At 42.3% G+C, this 12,817-nt stretch overlaps 1 protein-coding gene across 2 annotated transcripts; it reads left to right on the top strand.

The window, feature by feature from the left end:
• The first annotated feature begins 2,456 nt into the window (after positions 1-2,456).
• Positions 2,457-8,041, top strand: BLOC1S6 (biogenesis of lysosomal organelles complex 1 subunit 6). 2 transcript variants are annotated; one of them, XM_075432021.1, is made up of 5 exons: positions 2,464-2,701; positions 3,516-3,660; positions 4,728-4,815; positions 5,429-5,515; positions 6,066-8,041. In XM_075432021.1, exons 1-5 carry the CDS (start codon positions 2,539-2,541, stop codon positions 6,183-6,185), a joined length of 603 nt encoding a protein of 200 aa, XP_075288136.1. In that variant the 5' UTR covers positions 2,464-2,538; the 3' UTR covers positions 6,186-8,041. The 2 variants fall into 2 exon arrangements, with proteins under 2 accessions (XP_075288137.1, XP_075288136.1); XM_075432022.1 differs by lacking the exons at positions 5,429-5,515; positions 6,066-8,041 and adding an exon at positions 4,918-5,261 and having other exon boundaries at positions 2,457-2,701.
• The last annotated feature ends 4,776 nt before the right edge of the window (positions 8,042-12,817 follow it).

Here is a 12,817-nt window from a genome sequence, read left to right on the forward strand (position 1 = left end):
GTCACTAAGACTACATTTTTCTGAAGTGCTGTCAAGCCAAGCACAAAGTCATACATTGTCAAGATGAACCTCTGTGGAACACAGCCTTCTGCAGCAGCTTGTGACGCTCCATTTCTTTATCGTGACAGCCAAGGCCGTACTCCCTCTGTAGTCTTGTTTATTTAATAAGGATAGAGTCTTTAAGAAGTTACCTTTTAATGTGAAATATTTATTTTTCATACTGCCATCCCTGAAGTCATACAGTACTTTCAAAGCTGATGGTTTAAAACATACCATTTGCTACACAACTCAAGCTAACGAGTAGCTTTACTCAGATTTCTAGCGAGGGTTGGGGGCAGGTTACTACGTAACTGCTTAAATCAGTTACAACAACAAAATCCAGAGTACGTAGGTGACAATGTTGCATTGTTGCATTAAAAGTTTCTGAACACAGTCGCCACAATATAAAATGGAAAGGAAACGCGATTATTTGCTGTTACAGTGTCAGATACACAGGCATTTGTCTTGCCAGTAGTTTGAAACTGAACAGCTTTCCAGCGTTAAGAGCCCGCAGTCCTGCTGGGAGGGCAAGACCTCAGCAAGAAATCTAGGAAGTTGTGTGCAAGCTTTGGGCGAGTGCCTGGAGCCAGAGAGTTGCTGCAGGGTGAGGAGCAGCAAGTAAGTGCAGGAACTCAACAGAAGACCGTAAGAGAAGAGGAAAAAAAGGAAGCGCACGAGTACATCAAACACAGATTCACAAGCATTGCCGCCCACGGGTGAGTGGAAGAGCCACCAGCTAACAAGTCTGGGTTCTTCACAGTCTCCTTTGGGCAGCTCTGGTGCTGTGCAGGGATTGTAAATCCAGTTCAGCTAATTACATAGAGATGTCCTCAGCATGATTTCCTTTCTGATTAATTAAAGCTGTTTCATTGCATGGCTCTGCGGGTTACAGAGTTTTTTGTTGCGTAGTATCTTATTTTTAGAAACAATGGTAACGTTAGTACCGATTTTGCACAACTCCTTGAAATTAAATGTTTAGACCAGCAGTTACCTGTGCTTTTTGGTAGTTTAACCAAGTGTTTATGTTCCTTATTATAGGGTTCACTTCCTTTTCAAACATCTTTTTCTCTTAGAATAAAACCTTCCCCAGTCCTTCACAGGATAATGAACTTGGTAATGCACTTGGGAAATGGTTAACGTGAAACATAGAACATTTGGTAAAGGAAAAGGAACAAGAGAGGCTTTCCAGCAATCTCTTTTCTGGAGCACGTGGGTTGATAAATAGTTAAATTTTAACTTGTCTAGAAAGACAGATACCAATTTTACATCCCAGTCCTTAGTCTATTTCTGCGAGATGTAGGAGGGCCTGGAACAGGCAAAGCAGGAGCACAAATCTGAAACTCCCACATCTCGAGTGAGACTATTTCAGAGTGACTATCTCACTTGTTCTTACTAGAAATTCCATCTGGAAGCTGAGAAGTCTTTCCCAGTGAAATTTGCAAAAAAAAGTTTCTTTTTTTCCCACTGAAAGAAACTTTAAGTAAAATTGTGAACCAGCTGCAATTGAGAATTTGACCGGAGTCTGTTTAAGTTAATGGACAAGCTCCTACTGTTGCAATCTGGCTTCAAAGCAGGCCCTTGATGCTTCTTTTTTAAAGCAAAAGCAGAAGAAGAAAGAAAAACAGGTAAACTCTTTATCTGATGACAGAATAGTGACATAATTGTGATCAATAGTTAATGAGAATATACCTATGAAGAAAAAACTAAACTAATTTGCAATAATCTCATCATTAAAAATGTCAATTTTAAGGACGACAGATCATTTCAAAAGCCTGTTTTCTGGGGCTTTATGGAAATACTGCATTCAGACACTGTCCGAGTGGTCCCTTCGTTGGCTTCCTTCCATACTTGTGCCTGCCCTTCCTGAAAAGACCTTTACAGGTAAAAGAGAAAAAAATATAAATTCGACCATACCGCATAAAAGTGTTTTTTCATCCAAAAAAGAATTAAAAATAGTTGCAAGCTACGATTACAGCTGCAGACCGCCGGGGGAGACGCAGAGACTAGCCCTCAGGGTCTGACCGCCCAAGGAGCAGCAGCCAAACGCGGCCAGCGACCTGCACCATCTCCAGAGAACACCGCACGGGTTCGTGGCGCAGCGGAGACAGCGCGGCCCTGTCGGCAGCAGAACGCCCCGGGCCGCTGCGCCCGCTCCGCCCCAGACAGACCGCGGCCTCCCGCCGCCGGGACAGCCCAAGGGGACGCAGCCCGCCGCCGCCCGCGGCCCTCCCCTCCCGGCCGCCGCCGCTTCCCCCTCGGCGAGGCGCGGAGCCGTGCCTGCGGGGCGCGGGCGGCTCCCCTGGCGCCGTGATGGCCCGCGCGCCTCCTCCCGCCTCGCGCTCGCTGCGCGTGTCTGCGACGTCAGCGCCTCCCCGCACCGCCTCTCGCGCCGTCCCGGGGACTTCCCGCCGCCATGACGCGATCCGAGCGTCAGCCACGCGTCACTTCCGTCATGCGGAGCGGCGGCCCTTCTAGCCAGGTGCTCTCCGGGGAGACTCTATGGTGAGTGCCGCCCCGCCGCGCTCGGTGAGGGCACCGGGACCCCGGCCGCGCGGCCGGGCCCCGCCTGCGAGAGGGCCCTCGGCGGGAGCGGCAGCCATGAGCGTCGCGGAGCGGCCTGAGGAGAAGGAGGCGGCGGCGGCCAGCCCCGGCCGCTCGCTGGGTACGTGAGGGGCGGCCGGGCCGGCGGGAGGCAGGGGCAGGCCGGGTCGAGCCGAGGAGTGGGCCGGGGCCGCGGGCCCGTGCGGAGCGCCCCGTGCCCCCGCCCTCGGACTGAGCGTCGGTCCGTGGCCGGCGCGGGGGGGCGGGCAGAGCTCCCGCGGCCGGGCGCGCCTGGAAGTGGAACGCGTGCCGCTCGCCTCCTGCTCTCCCGCCCGGTGTGGCCTGTTGGTTAGAGGTGGGTTTTTTTAGTTTATTTTCCAAGAGCTCGCGCAGTAAATCATTGTGGCTTGCCCGGGCGAAATTCACAGTAACTGTTCACTCACGCTGAGAAACTTCGGAGCCGAAGGTGAGGTGGTGTAATGGGGTGCTCCTGTGTTTGCAGTGTGACAGACCTTTGTTTGGCAGACCTAGGTTTATTCTCTAGCTTCGAAAGCAAAGTATGGGCGTTTGTTAATGTTTAGCTCCTCTTGTTAGAGTCACCAGAGCAACTGATGTCGCCCCTTTTTTCCCTTAGTGGACTGGAGTACTTGGAATTTTTTTATAAGATGTCTCTGGAATACCCTGTTTTCCTCTTGCTGTTCTGCTGGTGCTCGGATAAAACTGTTCCCCAGGGAGCTCATGCTATAGGACTGGGAAAACAGGAGGGATAAAGAGGGGGAAGAAAAAGGAAGCACCGTTTAGTTATGAAGTGCAGAGAGTTACAGCCTCAGTGTTAAAGCACTTTTAATTTTTGAAAAGGAAAATGTAGTTGCTTTAGGTGAAATTTGAAGTGCGTGCTGACCTGTCACGTTCAAACTTGCTGTTCTGTGGTGCAGGTCCTAGTGACGCATCTCCGGATGAAGGAGTAGTGGAAGATCTGCCTTTAATAGATGAGAAAGCTATGGAGCAGCTAACTGAAGGATTGATCTCTCATTATCTGCCTGATCTTCAGCGATCAAAATCGGCGCTACAGGAACTTACGTAAGCAAATTTTTAAAACCAGCTTCTTATACGTACATATGTTGTTTGCCACTTTTTTTCAATATAATGTTTTAGTTACCCTTAACTGGAATATAGCATTTCTGTGCTCTGACTATAGCATCCTGAATACTTAAGTGATCTGAGGGAGTGCTGGGGTGGTCTATAAGCTGCAGTGCAGCCTGTCAGAACTTTGACTGAAGAATGCAGAACGCCAGAATACTAAAATCCTCTAAGCCGGGTATAGCAGAAGGCATGCAGATTTCTTAAATACTTGTTCACTTTTTTTAGTGGAAAGTCTACTGAAAGCTGGATTTATTTTGTTTGTAGAGATGCAGTTCATATTCAGGGCAGCTTGTAGTGCGGTATATTGTGTGTTCTCCAGTCTCTAACCTGTGTTGCAAAAGGTACACTTGGAAAATATAATTTAGGAGCTAAAGAGATAAGAATTGTTTGTACATTGGTATCTCACTGATAACTGAGAATAGTTTATTTCAGATGCAGACTGGCTCTGCCGTGAATGCAAAGATAGTAGAAAGGCTTTACACAGAGCCGTGGCAGGTTTTGCAGGGTACACTGGTTTGGGTTTCACAATGCATGGTGTGGTTATGCTGCTGGCAAGGACACCTGTGTCTCGGAAGACTTTAGCTGGTCTGTGTGGGATGGAGGATCCTGAATAAGCACCACAGATCTACACAAGTTCTATACAGAAATAACTTCTTCCTGGGCGTGTCGCAGAGGCAGTGGAGTGGAAAGTCAAGAGCTAATTGTCCAGGGTGTTTACCCACTGCAGCCTGCAGAGCGCTTGTTCAGGGTTTGCAGATACTCGTCCTGGGTACCTCACCATGCTGTATGATGCCAGCTGAATTTGTGTGTACTCAGCTGGGATTTTTCTAAAACCATTTGCTCATGTCTTTATTGAAATCACCTAGCAATGCATAAGAGGAATATGATATTGGGGAGCATATGTTTACATTGTTATGATCAAAAGTCATATTTATTTAAAGGGCTGGTTGAAAAGCATACATGCTGCTTTACTTTGGTTTTATGCATCTTTTTTTTTGTTTCAGGCAGAACCAAGTGGTATTACTAGAAACATTAGAACAAGAAATTTCAAAATTCAAAGAGTGTAACTCCATTCTTGATATCAATGCTTTGGTAAGTGCTATTAATGCTTTCTTAAATCTCTGCTAGTGTAGATTTTCGTGCTGAAGCAATACTAGCAACTTGCATGTTTTTCTTGTTCTTGATGGCCTGCAGGAAGAGAACCAACCAGTTCAGATATTCGGGACAAACTGTTGCTGGAGAGGGTGCGGAACCAGCCTATTTCCCTTAAACAGGAAGGGCACTGGGAAGAAAGCAGGCTCAGTCAGCCAGTGGTAGGAAGTTTAGTTGTTCAAAACCAGCAGCCACAGCAAACATATGCTGTTTTTCAGTAGAACTGAGGCTCCAGCGTGAGCTCTGTGCACCTCTCCAGGCTAGTGGAAAGGGTGCATGAAACACTGCTATATCGTGCATAAAATGGTAACATTTTTATTCTGTTTAGTGAATCTTAATTCAGTAGATTACTGAGGGTACCTGTTGAGATGGGGTAGTTTTCTATATTAATAGCTGTAATATGAAAACTTTATATATAATCTTGAAGATATTGAATCCTTTATCGAACTGTTCTGGTTATCACTATGTTTTTGAATGCTGTTTTGCTATGTAGCTTTATGAAACAACTATTCCATCTTGACTGTCACTGCTTTAACAGTTATATTTTTTTAAGTTTTCAGAAGCTAAACACTATCACAACAAGTTAGTGAATATTAGAAATGAAATGATGATGCTCCATGAGAAGACATCAAAGTTAAAAGTGAGTGGGATAAATATTTTTACTTTCCAACAGACATATTTATGTATTATTGACTTCCTACTTTTATTTGGGATGCATGCTGAAAGTTCTGATTAAAGTAGAATCTTCAATCCTTATCGTAAATGGATGTTCTCAGTAGTGGCAAGCCATGTATGTTTTTAAAATGCCACTTACTCCTACCTGTGCTCAAGCAACTTCTGCAACATTCTGGCGAGATTAGTCCTTCAGTATGTTCAACAAAAGGATTTTCTCTGGGAGGCAATAAATTGCACAGTACGCACCTTGGCTGGTATGTGCGAAGGGTGACTTTTAGTGAGACTGAAGGGAATCCAGTTTGTATTTTCCCTTTGTAGATGACAGACTTGCTGTTTCTGAACAGTGAGATGGGAGTGGGAGGGAGCAAGAAAAAATGAACAGTTTGTGTAACATTCAGTCATAAGCAGGTTGGATTGAAGAAGATAATGTTAAGAGAACGGAAGGGATTTGTTTGTAGCTCCAACTTAAATGCAGCTGTAAAACTTATAATTATTTTCTTGTCTTTTCTGTTTAGAAAAGAGCACTTAAGCTGCAACAAAAGAGGCAGAAGGAAGAACTAGAACGAGAACAGCAACGTGAGAAGGAACTTGAAAGAGAGAAGCAGTTAACAGCAAAACTTGCTAGGAGGACGTGAAAGCAGAGCATGCAAGAACTTGTCCAGATTAATCATTTCTGCATTCTCTGGAATTAAGGCAGGCTTTGATTAAACTGGGCTATGGGTGTTACTAGCAGCAGTCTACTCTATGATATTATAAATTCCAGAATGGTAATAATAGGGTTGGTAACATTCAATTTTTTTAATTTCAGCCATTCAAGTTGCCTTCTTTTGTAATGCAATGCAGTTTGATATTATTATAATGTAAGTTTATTTTTTTAATGCATGTATGTAGGAGAACTTAGGCATCACACTTTTAAATACCTATCCATTTTTTCTTCTGTTCTTCTGGCAGTCAGAATTCTGAACAATGTTTTGTGACTGGCATACATGTGTTTCAGACAAAATACAGAATACGAGTTAAAGTTCTGTTCTCATCCCTGGAATTTGTCGGCCACCTGTTTCACTGCAACTGCTTTGATTCAGGCAGTTGGGATCTCTTTTCAATGCCCTGATTCATAAATATTGACTTCTCGTGCAGCCGTAGTTTGGTCCGTCTCTAATGGACTGAAGAAACTTCCAGTGCATTTGCCTGAAAGCTCACTTTGTTGCAGCAGTTACTGTCATGAAGTAACTTAAGAAAAGCTTTAAAGTACCTTCTGAATAATTTTCCAGCAGAATTGGTTGGGGCAGGGGGGAAGCAGAACTCTAAAGAATCTCAGAATTGATGTGTGCGCAATGCAAAGATTAATGAATTTGTGCCACCACAAACATTTGAGCCAAACCATTGAACTGTTGCCTCCGTAATGGTTCAACAGGAAGTCTGTGTGGTCTAAGCGGATATTGGGGGGTTAGAAGTTGTGGTTTCTTCATTTTGTGTGACAAAATAAAACACAACCAAAACTAAACAATTTGTACTTAATGTGAAATTCAGTTACTTGTAGGAAAAACTACTGCATTTAATTTTTTTCCTCAATAAATTATTCATTTGCACTTTAGGGCTATGTAATAGAATTTTTGTTAGGCTGTCCTCGCCCAAATTGATGATTATTAGTGTGTACTGATGATAAAAGTGGAATGGAGGTTGATACCTATTTCTCTGTAATTGCTTTCTTGCAGCACTTGGTGTGAACTCCCATTCAAATGAATGTACATGTTGTCTAGTTTGGTAGAAGAGCTTTAAACGATTTGTTCCTACGGTCTAACAAACTAGTTATTTTTTCTGTTGTGGTTTGGTGTTTTTTTTTTTCTTGTAAGTAGTAACATAAGTGATGTGTTTTGAAGTAAGATGAAGGACAAGCTATGTAAAGTTTTCCATAAAATATGTATGGTGAGGTATCAGAGGGGCACAGTCAATTTTACGTTTTCTTCCATTTTAGATCACTTATACAGTGTACACCTGCCTGGACTCTCCTGTATTATAATTTTCTGAACTTCAGATTTCCTGTTCTCAATATTTGTCGTAGTTTTCTGTGAAAGATGTACCCTAACGAGTAATCATCCAACATGCAAGGTAAACTGGAATGATGTTTTGGGGCCAGGAGAACAAGCTCCTTAAAATGGTCTGGAAAGACACTGAAATGCTGTTACTGGTGCAGTAGTAGATGAAAACTTTCCACAGGTATTTGTCCTTTGAGTTGACTTGTGTCTGTTAATTGCCAGTGGATTGTTGACCTGTGCTGTGGTTTGTATGTATTTCTAAGAGAAATGTAAAGAATTTCCACAATCCATTTTTGGAGCAGAATGTACATAACTAAATATTGTTTAAATATTTTATTTTGTAATGTAATTTCAAAATCAGATTCTGGGAATGTGAACAGTTCTTATTAAAGTGTAACATGAAACTAGATGCCTCTGTATCCAAACCAGGATTAAATTCCTGTAGTATTTCTTGATTTGTGTTCCCTTGTCCAGAATCCAGTTTAGTGTTTCAAGTTGTGGTCTCTTTCTGTGAGGATCTGTGCGGTTTTTTTGTTTTGTTTCAAAAGTCATGGCTACTTCTACTGAAAATACAGGATTCTAAGCATAGAAATTCATGCTTTTGCAATTGCATAGTTCAGTGTTTCTTTGGAATCATTTCTAATCAAAGGAATAAAAGCTTGTAGTGCTTGCCTGAGGAATCACATACACATAAAAATGTAATTGATAAATTTTCCCATAAAATTGTAGCAAAATCTGGTTTTTGTATGAATAAGGAACTAATTTTACTAAATGACCTTTCTGTAATAAAGGAGAAAAAATGGTTTAAGGTCTATAGGAGGAAGTTCGGTCAGTTTACGTAACATTTTTTTATTAATAAGCTCTTAGTTTCAGGCAAAACTACAATTCATTATCTCTATAGGATGTTGTTCTTCCGAGTACACCTTTGTGTCTTAATGCATAAAAAGTATATGTTGCATTGGATTAATTTAATGATACTGGCGTCTAAACTTGTGAGCTTGCATTAATATGCACAGCTGAAGTGAGTAATTCTATTACTGTATACATTTAGCCTTGCTTGATTTTATAAAAAAATTACATATTAAGTAGATAAATGTGGTAGTGTTAGACATTTTCTTACTGACTTTTTGTTGCATCCACTTGAGGAGGCGCAGCTAGCTGCATGTTTTTTAGAAATAGATAAAATGACAGCTTTTAAACTGTCAAGTCATAGCAGCAGAAGCAAGACACTTAACTGTGCTGTAACTCTGAATTTTTATTTTGTAAGATTCTACAGATTTAGGAATTACTGTGCTTAACTGGGCAATCTTGGTTTCCCATGCTTTTATCTTTGCTATTGTTAACCTGGATGCTTAATTTGGGTTCCTCCATCTATAGCCCTACAGCTTGGTGTGAGCCAATTTTTAATCCAGTCAAATCTGACTGTTTCACTAATAGTGGTAGCTTTGCCACGTTCATAAGACAAGTATTTGTTTCCTTTTGGAAAATGGCTACAGATTATTTTATCTGATTTTATTCTGTGTGCTGTGACCGAAGTAATAGTAGTATAAATAATAATGTTAAGCCTGTTTCTGTACTTTTCTGTTGGGATTCTAGCAGCTGAGAGAGTTCTCTGGCTGATTTATTCCAAATTACGCTTCAATAGATGCTTTCTGCCACCTGGTGCTTGCTTTGCAGCACTGCTGGCTGTTCTACATTTTGATTCTGAGACTGGCGCTCTAATACCTCACCTTGCAGGGGTCGATCTTTTTTAAATCTCATTAAATCGAATTGGTTATTTGATCTTTGTTGGATTAGTTGTGCGAATATAACTAAATTACTGCTAAAAATTTGGCAGGACTTGAACTTGTAAATCTGTAAGAATACAAATTATAGCAGCATAAATATTAATATAGCTGTTCACGCTAGGCAAAAGAGACAGTATGCACTAAGTTTCTTAGTAAGGCAGTATGTGAAGATAGCAAAGAGGATTTGATTTATTTATTCATTTATTTATTTTAAAATCAAAGTGTAAGCTTAAACTGAAGTAAACAGTTGGGTTTGGCACAAATATGACTGTTTTCCAGTAATTTGAAGTACACTTGTACTTACTTTACTTTTCTCAGTCTTTGGCAAAGTGATTTGTAGAAAAACAGGCACCAAAACTGGACCGTCACATCCCCGCCGCCATTGTATGTCTGCAAACCAGTCCTTTGTGATACCAGCATGACCAAGAACTCATGATGTGACAAATTTAGTTTTCTCAAATATTCTCTACGTAGGTGATCAAACTAAAACTGATGGGAAGAACAGCTCTATTATTGGTATCTGACAGTGTCACAACAGTGCTGGTGTGGAGAATTTGAGCTGTTTTCCTCCAGGCAGTAACTGTGGGCAACCACGGATCTGGGAGGTGATGACTAACTGAAGTCCATAATCTAAGTGTGGTTTGTTGGGTGTTGTATAGCTTAAAAGCACACATATGTTGGCCATACCTGATAACTCAGTATTTCCTTCTTGGTTTTGCTCCTACCTATCTGTCTCCACGATGTCAAGCCGTGGGGTTTAAGAAAGGAAATAGAACACCCTGCTTGGCCATCGGAAAAGTTGCAACAAATGTATTCAGCTTTTACAAACTTGAAACTTAATGAAGCAAATAATTTAAATCTTGATAAAGAAGAATTTCCTGTACACGTGCAAAGGCAATAGTCTCTAAAGCAGTAATTTACAGAAGTAATTAATTTTGCACTGTCATTCACAGGGAGATGTGAGACAAAAGGTAAGGCTGATGTATTTTGTTTCATGTGTTGCAATGACAATACATCCCAGCCCTGCCGTGAAAGCAAGACCATCTGTAGAAGTACTGGTCAGCAAAACACTTCACCTGTAAACTAGCAGTATAGTCTATTGCTTTGATGAGCAAGACTTCTCTCACCTGGGACTCATGTAAAAAGTAATATCCTCCTGTGTAAATAACAGCCTGCAAGAGTAATAATAGAACAGTTAGTACGAACTCTTTGCCACCCCACTACCTGAAACCAATGTTTCACCCTTGCATCAATCAACTGAAGTTGCTAGCTTTCCAAGTCTTTAAAACTGGGTAGAAACCATGTTGGTCAACTGTGTGTGAGAATGTACTGCTTACTCTCTTTTGCTTCTGCTTCTACTTTTTTTTGCTTTTACTACTGCTTCATTTCTGTTAGCCTTACAGATGCTATGATTTAGAGGTATACCAGAAGAAGAATATCTCCAAGAAAAAATATCAAAGATGATGTGAGGAAATTACCACTTTTCTTTTACACCCCCAGTGTTACTAGAATTCATCTGAGATTGTGCTCACTGCCAGGGAGGCCCTTTCCACAGAAGAAGAATCCCCATCCTGGAGAACTTGCAGTCTAAGCCTAGACGGGCACGTAGATTAAGAGGCCGGGAGGTGCATGCTCGGGGCGTCCCAGGAAAGCCCAGTTGCCCGGTGAGCAGAGAGCGTTGCCCGTCACTCCCGCAGCTGCCCTGGGGTACCAGGGGCCCTGCAGAGGTGTGCAGCCGGGCAGTGTGTGCCCAGGCCTCGCGCAGCAGCTCCCACCCTCGCACCCTGCCTGGACTTCGCTGTTGCGGGAGGGTGAGGCAGCACTCCCTGCAGCTGCAGGAGAGCTCTGGGCTGCAGGTGAGTGGTTTCTGCACGTAAGTAATTTCTTCTATTAAAATTGCAGACCATCTCTGTAAGAAGACTGTGGGGAAATATACATGGAAGCATAAAAAAGATACTTTAGACCATCTTAAAAATATATGCTTAAAAAAATCACCAGCTTTTTTATGGACAGAGATGAGGATTAACCTCTTGGAACAAAACGTGGAAAAAAGGCCGTACTCTGACTACATCAGGGCAGCTGGGAACAGGAAGTAAGGAAGTTCTTAGAAATTATAAAAATGAGGAGTTTGGGTGTTGTAAAAGATGTGACTATAAACCATGTTTTTTGCTCTTTAGAGACATCACTTGTATTGATGTATTAACAAAGATGTCTAATCTCCATGTCATATTTTCAAAGATGCCCATTGTGTCTTCTCCCAGTACCTTTTCTGTCCAGTGAAACCCATGAAAGTGTAGGTGTTCAGCAGCTTAGAAGAATCAGCTTTTGCCTGTATGTGGGAACTCTCTGTCGTCAGTGGTCATTTATTTATTATTAATTATTGATCCAGTAAGTTTTTTGGAGGTTTTTTTAATTCAAATTTAATACTTTTGCTGGTTTTCTGTCTATAGAAAAGGACCACTAGATGAAGATTTAGGGTTGCTGCCTACAGGTAACCTGTTACAGGTTAGATACTGAAGCACCAGCGGTCCCTAGGTTACAGCTACTGTAGTGGCTGTGATTTTGGTTTAGGTCAGTGAATGACTTACACTAAGTGGATCTAGGTGGGACTTCTGGGCTGTTTTAGGTCAGGGTTTGGCAGGGGTCCACATGCAGGACTGGAGTTAAAATTTGTTTCAAAACTCACCAAAGCACGTGTTAGGGTTTTGTTTTCAGATGCACTCAGAAGTGGGAAAAGGGAAGGCATTGGACTGAAATTGGGTTTCTTTACGTGTCAGTGCTTTTGTGTAGGGTAACGTCGTGCAGATCTTCTGTGGAACTGGCATTAGGTACGCCAAGTCTTTTACAAGCAACAGGAAAAAAATGGTTTGTTTTGGAGGCCTTTTAACTTTGAGCTTTCTTACTTTTATTATGTTTACACATTAGAGTCTGGTGTAGCTGATTCTATGCAGCTGTGGAAAGCATTACGGAAACCTCACATACATGGATGGAACTACTAAATACTGAGAAGTTCCCCTGAAAGGGTATGATATGTTTTGGCTAAAACTGCTTCTTGGACTTACTCTGTATTTTTATGAGAACATCCACTGACTGGGAATGATAATGTGGGTTTTTACAAGCAGGCAAATGAGTTGTTCTCATTCAGCTCTTAAGTGCTGCGGCCTTGTCTCCAACCTCTGTAGCTGGCAGGGAACGTCTGTGAGAACAGAGGTAAATCGTCAGGCCTGACTTTATGGTTATTGGCCCTCAGCCACACGGTGAGAAAAGCGACTGAAGCTTGTTTTCCATGAACAGACGCTCAAACACAAAGCGTAAGAGAAGTGGCACAAGCAGCCGTTTTGCCGCTGGATGGCCGTGAGGAGTGGCAGTGCCCTCGTGCTGAGCGCAGGACAGCTGAGGAGCTGGGACAGAGATGCTGCCCTTGTTTGGAGGCGCAGGCTATGG

Source organism: Opisthocomus hoazin, chromosome 10 (genome assembly GCF_030867145.1).
Source record: "Opisthocomus hoazin isolate bOpiHoa1 chromosome 10, bOpiHoa1.hap1, whole genome shotgun sequence".
Taxonomy (NCBI): Eukaryota; Metazoa; Chordata; class Aves; order Opisthocomiformes; family Opisthocomidae; genus Opisthocomus; species Opisthocomus hoazin.